This window comes from Cryptomeria japonica, chromosome 3 (assembly GCF_030272615.1).
Source record: "Cryptomeria japonica chromosome 3, Sugi_1.0, whole genome shotgun sequence".
Lineage (NCBI taxonomy): Eukaryota > Viridiplantae > Streptophyta > Pinopsida > Cupressales > Cupressaceae > Cryptomeria > Cryptomeria japonica.
The window spans coordinates 459,762,743-459,771,739 of record NC_081407.1 but is presented as its reverse complement, the minus strand read 5'-3'; the positions used below and the strand labels follow the sequence as shown (position 1 = coordinate 459,771,739).

General features: G+C 38.1%; 1 protein-coding gene across 1 annotated transcript; it reads right to left on the bottom strand.

Moving 5' to 3' along the window:
- Positions 1-412: 412 nt before the first annotated feature.
- LOC131874239 (uncharacterized) lies at positions 413-1,036 on the bottom strand. Its single transcript, XM_059217521.1, has one exon. The coding sequence runs from the start codon at positions 1,034-1,036 to the stop codon at positions 413-415; it is 624 nt and encodes a 207-aa protein (XP_059073504.1).
- Positions 1,037-8,997: the final 7,961 nt, after the last annotated feature.

The following is an 8,997-nucleotide window of genomic DNA, read 5'->3' as shown; positions in this document are numbered from 1 at the left end:
CAAAATTTTTGAGTGAAAGATTACTATTCCTCATTGGTTCATCTCAAGACCTTATTATGAAATACTTATGCAAACTTATAACAGGAAAGAAGTGTTTATCAATTAAAGTAGAATATTGTAGACTGAGATCAGTTTTTATCATTTATCTCCCACATTTTGGTGTATCACCAGGTTCTAGTTAAGTTTAGTTCAGTTTTAAGTTCCATTTCTGTAATTTCTTATCCTTTACCCTGCAAAGTTAGTCCAATATTAGAGAGTATCAGGTGATTATCCAATAGGAACCGGCCTAGGAACCGGAGGTTTCATTTCAAGTTGTGCATTGCCCACATGCAGAAGTGAATCCCATGTTAGGCCAGATTGCTAAACTTATAGTTTAGTAGGGTGCAAATTTGTGCCTTAACAGGACCCAATCTCAACTTATGAATTGTCCATCAGCCCCTGCATTGGCTAATTCATCCGCCCTAGAAATACCTTCTCTATAAATATGATTGAAGGTTGTTTTCTGGAAATCCTTCAGGAGGTTTAGAGCCCTTGACAAGATCGCATTAAGTTTCCAGTTAGGAAGAAAACCTTTTCTAAGGCCATTGATAATAATATCTGAATCTCCTTCTATGGCGAGCTTACTAATGCCCCTATTTTGACATAAGAGGAGGCCTTCAACTAAGACTAAAATCTTTGCTTTATTACTGGATTCAATCCCTATAGGTTTTTCCACCTTAGCTAATTCCCTACAATAATCATCATGCAGACAACATCCAATCCCTATAGGACCCAAATTCCCACGAGAAGCCCCATTGAAGTTAAGCTTAGCCCACCCTTTTTTTGGGACCTTCCATATGCAGGCTTCCCTTAACTCCTTTTTATTAGAATCGCTTACTCCTACAAAGGGAGGGATCTTCAGACATAACCATCCACCCCTCATTTTCTCATCCCAGTATGTCATCTCAGAAAGTTTACTAGAAAATTTAGAAGTCCTACTATTAAGAGTCTCTACTACTGAGGCTTCAATTTTATTCACAAGTTGGAGCCATTCCATTTTATTTTCCTTAAAGAGTCTCCTATTGCGTTCCTTCCAAAGTTCCCAAATAACCAAATATAGGGCTAATTTCCATAGTCCTCCAAAGAGGGAACATTGATGAAGAATGGGCCATGCCTGAAACATACCTAGAATGGAGTTAGGGAGAGCTAAGCTCCATCCTAATTTGTTACATAACCATAGCCAAAAATTGGAGGCATAACTGAAATTAAGGAGGATATGATCCTTATCCTCTTCTACCTTTTCACATAAAGGGCATCTACTGGGTCCCTCAAAGCTCATTTTCCTAAACCTATCCACAATTAGAATCTTATTTTGGAGAGAAAACCATGAGAACAACCCTACCTTTGGCAAACACGTCTTATCCCAACATAAGACTCAAGGGACAAAAGTGCTTAAGGAAAGTTGTTGATCAAGGAGAAGATTATAACCCTCTTTTGAGGTGTACTCTCCCGATTTTGATCCATCCCAAATAAGAGTATCTGGCCCTAAGTTGAAGGTGACCATTCTATTCTTAAGGATGACTTGGAGTTCTCATTTTTCCATTTCTAGGATATCCACATGATCTATATATTTCAATTTCCAACCCTTAGCTAGGTCCTTGTGAATTGGCATTATGTAATCCCTGACATACCTACCCCATGTGGATTCCAACATTGTTCTAGAAGTCTCTAGATTAGCACTCTTATGAAGTGCCTTGAATCCTCCCCAAGAATCCATCCAAAAAAGGGCTTCTTTGCCATTTCCCAAATTCCAAGATGATTTGTCTAAAATTATTTTTCTGCAGTCCAACATAAAATTCCAAATGCGAGAGCCTTTCAGAGGAGAAGTTTCCCTAAAGAGGATAGTATGGTCCCTACCTCTAATATATTTGTGGAATAAGATCTGAGCCCACTTAAGGTGGGGGGATCTAAACATTCTCCAGACTAATTTAACCCCTAACGCTCTACTATGGTCCTTAATATTCTTAATCCCAATACCACCTTCTGACTTTGGTCTACAAATCTTATCCTAGGCCATGAGGCAGATATTTTTCTTATCCTTAGCACCCTGCCAGAAAAAAGACCTAAGATGTCTATTCAATACTTCCTTTTTGGACCAAGGAAGGTTAATACATGATAGCTGATAGATTGGCATCGATGCCAAAAGCAATTTAACCACGGTAGCTCTACTAGCAGAGGATAGCCACTTGCCTTTCCAGGTTGCTACCTTTTTCTTAATCCTATTTATCACTGGATCCCACAAATTTGATGATCCATTGCCCTTATCTAGGGGCAGACCTAGATATTTGTAGGGAAGCCTACCCACATTAAAATTCAAAACTTTGTAGATGTCATTTTGTAAGCAGATCTTAGTATTGAAAAAGAAGACTTTAGATTTAGATGGATTAATTTCTTGTCCAGAAGCCTTAGAGTAAGAGTCTAGGATCTTCTTATACACCTTCGCTTCTCCTAAATCACTAAGCCCATATAACATAGTATCATCCACAAATTGTTGATGTGTGGTAGGGTCTAGGTTGCTAGTAATTCTAATACCTAAAATATGACTACTTTCCCTTTCTCTAAAGATATTTCTATCCATTGATTCCACCATAATGATGAAGAGGAAAGGGGATAAAGGATCTCCTTTTCTTAGACCCGTGGAAGAGATAAAAAAATCCTTCTGGAGTTCCATTAACTAACACTAAGAATTTAGGTGTTGAGATGCATTCAAATATCAAGTTAATCCATGAAGAGGGGAAACCAAAGGCTTCTAGGCATTTGCACAAGAATATCCAATCCACCTTGTCGTAGGATTTTCTAATGTCTAGTTTTAAGAGCATACTAGGGGTTCCATTCTTCTGGACAGAGTGAATGGCCTCCTGAGCTATAATAACCCCATCATGAATGGACCTCCCAGGAACAAAACCCGTTTGTTTTTCGCTAATCAAAAGAGGAAGGAGTTTCTGAAGCCTATTAGTTAAAGTTTTAGTAAAAAGCTTATAGATGGTGTTACATAGTGCAGTGGGTCTGAACTCATCAAAATACTCAGGCTTTTCCTTCTTTGGGATAAGGGACAAAAAATTATTATTGATTTATTTGAGAATATTACCTAAGTTCCTCATGCCCTTAAGGGCACCTGTCACCTCCTGCCTTATGAAGGACCAACATTTCTGAAAAAAACTAGTCGAAAAGCCATCTGGACTGGGGGATTTGTTCGGATTCATCTGCATCAAAGTTGCTTCTACTTCTGCTAAAGAGAATTTTGTAGTCAGATTATGAGTTTGATCCTTACTAAGTAGTTTTGGTACACATTTTAGAAACTTGTCTTGGTCTGAGCAAAGAGGACTCAAATCAATGTTGAGAATATTGGAAAAAAAGTCTACAGCCTCCCTCGAGATGAGCTTATAATCTTCCACCTCAGAGCCATTACAAATATTTATCTTGGAGGTTTTGTTAATGAATCTTCTAAGTTTTACACTATTGTGAAAGAATTTAGTGTTCTTATCCCCCACATCTAGCCATGCCTCTCTGGATGTTTGTTTCCAAAAGACCTCCTCTTTTGCAAGAATATTTTCTTGTTCAAGAAGGAGTTTCTTTTCTCTGAGAAACAAAGTTTCATCCATTCCTTTCCTCATGACAAATTCATTTACCTCCACTAACTCTGCTTCCACCTATGCCCTCTTGTAAAAAATATTACCAAAATGATCCTTATTCCACAGAATGAGATTTTGCTTAATTATCTTAAGCTTATTAACTACCTTATAGATCCCAGACCTAGAGACCTCTGCCTCTTTCCACCATTCCTCTAAAAGCCTAAGAATATTATCATCTCTCAGCCACATCTGTTCAAATTTAAAAGGACATCTTCTTGGACCAGAGTCACCAAGAATGCTAAGTTGGATCAGAAAATGATCTGAGCTCGAGAAGGGTAAAATTGAGGCTTCTAAGGTATACGGAAAGTTGATGAGACTACCCGATACAAAGAACCTATCTAATTTTTCTATGATATTACTAAAACCTAATCTTCTATTATTCCAGGTAAAGGCATCCTTGACCATGTTAATCTCTATCAAGCCACTATGGTGGACCCAATCTACAAAGTCTAAAGTAGCTCTAGAGGTTTTGCCTTTGCCCTCTTGTTTCTCAAATTGATTCATTATAGCATTGAAGTCACCTCCTATAATCAAAAATTATTCCCGGGAATTTTGAATTCGTCGATTTCCTTCCAAACTCTTCTTTTGTCCTCATTTAGGGTCGGTCCATAAATATTAATAATGAGAAAATTTAGTTTGTGTTTAAAACGGATAACTCTACCACTGATCCAATTGCCATGAGACTCTAATAATGAGAACCTGATACTGCGAGGGTCCCAAATTATGGCCAGACCTCCAGAGGCTCCAGTGGCTGGAACACCTGTAATATATCTAAAGCCTAGTCGTTTACCAAAAGAGGCTAAGTCATCTTTTTATAATTTGGTTTCCTGTAACATAACTAAATCAGAACTATAGTTAGACAGACAACATTTGACTATCCATTGCTTGTTAGGGGAATTTAAAACCCTAACATTCCATGATAATACTTTCATGGTGTTGTGGAAAGGACCTTACCCTTCCCCGCATGAAACATATCTATGAGTTTAACCTGGCCTTCAGCTATACCATCATTAGCTCTCAGCTCTGATAGGGATTTCCTACCTCTCTTTTTATAGAGTTTAGCACAATCTAGAGTAACCTTCTCCCCAACCCATTGTTCAATTTCTAATGCTTCAAAAGTTTCACCATTTTCTTTGTCATTTAACTCCATTAAAAGGGATTCTGTATCTATGACCTTTGGGGGATTGGTAAAATTCATAATCCCTTTCTTCAGCGGCCTTTTCTGCAATTCTATCTCTTCTATGTCTATTATTTCATCAAGTAAATTCTCTAGGATATCCTCGGTGACTGAATCACATAAATAATTAATAATGAAGTTTACCTCTTCCTCTTTACAAACCAAATCCTCCTCTTGTTCAACCTTATCTAATCTGTTGGGAGCTCCTAATGAATGGGAGGAACCATTTTCTACCAGACTACCCCTGACTTCCCTACCAACATCCTGTTCAGGGGTAAGAATCTTATCCCCCCCTCTCCAGCTGTCTGATAATCAATATCATGATTGATTTCATCCTTACTATCATATGATAATTTTTAAATTCTTCATTTTCTTCGACTACAAGGACATGCCAGTTCTTCTCTTCCTTAGAGTCAGTAACCCTCCCCTTCTCATCCTTTAAAATATCCTTATGGGATAGCAAGGGAGAGGAATTCATCCCCTCATCCATGCTCTGATCACCTATAATTTCCCCTTCTTCTACCTCATCACTTTGTCCTGTCAGGGGAGGGCTATCCTTGATCACAAACCCTCCCTTTTCCAAATTGAAACAAATATTTAGCTTGGGGACATCCCTAGGGTTTTTTTAAGAGGGTAAAACTTCTAAGATCGGTTTGATTGCTAAGTCTAGATCTAAAATCCCTATATAAAATTCAGGGTAAATCAGGAAAGTTGACTCTCTAGCTCTGATTTCAATATGACTGAGTGAATTCACACTAATATCCATATTAACTATCAAAACAAAGTTTGAATACTTCCCATCTTTTTCACTAATCTCTAAGAATTTTCTTAAATGATTACCAATTTTCCTAATAATTTTTTTATCCATTAATTCTACTAGTAAGTTGGGGATCAAAAACGGTCTATCTACTTTAAATGACTAATTTTTTTGGATTGAAAGTAGGTTGCCAATAGGTGCAGGGAACCCAAGACATATCTCAAACCCTTGTAGATCACTAGGTTATAGTAAGAGGTTAAAAGGGTGTAATCACGGTGTTGATCCTTTGGATCCACCTAATAATGTTTTTGGTCCAACTTGTAAGGCTAAGAGTCCCAAAGGTACCTTAAGACAACCTTGGGTCTTATTAGATCAATAGGACCTTAGAATAGGATTTCATAGGTGTTTTGATGTTATTTTAGTAAATAAATGACTTTATAGTAGATCCTAAAACATGTTTGAATCTTGGAGGATGCAAATTGCCAAAAGTTGCAAAATTGTCAAAATGTTGTCAACAACTTTTTGCAATATTGCTCTGAGAAGTTGCATTTTAGTTCCAACGGTCATAACCATTAAAAAAGGTGGTTAGATTAATTGGAAAGGGTCTATGTAATCATGTGAAGCCTTCCATGTGAAGGTTAGAGAGATTGGATGACACTTTTGGTGGAAAATTGAATGAAAAGCACTAAATTTCCGAAGCAATTTTCTCTTTTCTGAGATAGTATAGTCCAGTACGGAGTACCAGACCAAAAACATGGCCATGAAATGTTAGTAAATAAAATTACCTCATACTTTCCTATTGTTGGAGTTCATTTGGTGCTCGGAGTAGAGATTTTGTCTTCATTTTGTTCAGACTGGTCTAGAAACCCTTAATTTCAAGGTTAGTGCAAAGATGGAACCCTAACTTGTCTTTTCTACTGTTGAATCTCATGAACACTTGGAAAATGCAAGTTAGGGGAGTTTATAGTAAGACCCTAAAGGATCAAGATTGGAGGAGTTTGTCTATTGCCTCAACCACCAAGTCCTAGGCTAAATATCTCTATGCATTTAGCCTAAGCGATGAGACCATTGTGTGGACAGTCAACCAAACAAGAAAGGTGACCAACTTGATAGTGGATTATGTTCATTTGGAGGTATTAAAACACAACCAAAGTGCTACATTGGTTCTATGCACCCATTCCTTGATACTTACTTTGTTAACCAATCCTAATTAGGCCTATTAGGTTTGTGAACATAGTAAGGGTTGGGGTATGCTGGAGTAGGCTCAGTTCCTGCAACTTTGGGATCTTTTGTATCCAAAAAGGGTATCCAAAATAGTGATTTGTTTGTCTAGTCCTTTGGAAATTTTGCAAGTTGTTGCCCATAAACCAGCTAAAGAGACTTACTAGGATACTCTAGCCCTATAAGGGTTCTTAGCCTTGTGGAGGTCCCAGAACTCAACTTGTGGTTGATTGTCCTTATATTAGACATAATAAACTATCCCAATCATCAAATTGAGGATTTGTAGAATGAAGGCCAGATTTCCATATTTTGGTCAAATTTAGGGAAAGTGTCCCTAAAACCCAATTTTGGCTAGAGTTGTGTAAGGTCCCTAGAACCTATGGGAGAAGTGTGGGGTATGAAACAAACTTAGGAGATCATTCCTTCCATCTAGGAAGCCATTGGAACACCTAGGAGTGAGAAATCAACCTTTGGGTGTTGAAACCAAGGAGTGTCCCATTGAGTACATTTCTTACTGTGTACTCTGCATCAGGTGGTATCAGAGCATCAAAAGAACCTTGGGAAAGATAAAGGAATGGAAGACACAACAAAGAATAGTGAGGAGATCCCCACTAGACCTATGGCAAACATGGAGTTGGCCAAGATAGTGAGGGAGCAGGCAGCCAATAATAAAAAAATGGAGGAAGAGATAGAGAAGTTGAAGAAAGAACAAGTAGGCAAAGAAGTTGCATCAACCTCTGATGGAGAAGGAGAAGAGGAATTAGAGAGACAAGAGATGCCGACAAAACAAAGACAATTTTTTGAAGTCCTTAATAGGGTGGGAAGAAGAAACAATAGAGAAAAACTACCTACATTCTTTGGGAAAATGAATCCATAAGAATGTATGGATTGGATAGAAGCAATGGTGAATTATTTTAAATGTGAGGAGGTACCTGATAATCAAAGGGTGAAGGTAGCTAAATCCAAAATGAAGGGTCCAACTCTTAGTTGGTGGAACTTCCTTCAAAATGAAAGAGATGAAGAAGTTAAGAAGCCTATAACCTCATGGAAAAAGATGGTGGTAGAGATCAAAAGACAATTTTGTGCCTGAGGACTATGAGATCATCCTACATAAGAGATTACAAAAACTAAGGCAAAGGGATTTGGATGTCAGTACCTACATTGAGGAGTTCCATCGGAAGTCAAGGCAAAGATTCCAAAAAGTGAGACACAAAAGCTAGCAAGGTACATGAATGGCCTTAAGTTCAACATTCAAGATGAACTAAGTTTGTTTAATCCTGAATCAGTGCGCAAGTGTTATCAAATGACACTTAGTATTGAGGAGAATCAAAAGAGGAGAGGAGAACATAGTAATAGAGGAAGGGGTGAAAATTTTAGAGGTAAGGGCGGATTCAATGGTAGGGGATGATCTCCTAAAACCCAAGGAGAGTCCAATCATCAGGAACATGAAGGAGAATCAGGGAACAAAGGTAACTTTAGAGGAAGAAGGGGGAATGGTTTGGTGGAAGAGGACCTAGTGTCTACACTGGTAGGTGTTTTTCATGCAACCAAGTTGGGCATCAGTCATTTGGGTGTCTAGAGAAGCTAAGCAATAGCAGCCAAGGAGGTGATAGAAGAGCACATCTAATACATGAAGAAGATAGTCAAAGTATGACCTCCTACCACACATCAACCTCAAAGTCTATAGATCTAGAGCAAGGAGAAATATTTATGATTAATAGGACCCTCTTGAAGATACCAACCACCAAAGAACCCCCTCAGAGGAAATCTCTTTTCAGAACCTCTTGCAAGGTATAAGGCAAGGTATGTAAAGTCATTGAGGATTCAGGGTCCATTGATAACATAGCTTCTATTGAAATGGTTACTAAAATTAAGTTGCAAAGATTACCTCATCCCCATCCCTATAAGGTGTCTTGGTTGAACAAAGGTCAACAAGCCTTGATTAGTGAACAAGTTTGGATATAGTTTTCAATAGGTGAATACAAGGATAGAGTGTTGTGTGATGTCGTAGAAATGGATGCTTGTCATTCGTTACTTGGCAGGCCTTGGCAATATGATGTAGATGCTAGGCATGAAGGTAGGATGAATGTCTATACCATAAACCCTCTCCCAGATGATAGTAAGGATAAGCATATTGTGACTAGTGTCATGCTAGTAGATAAGCAGGAGTT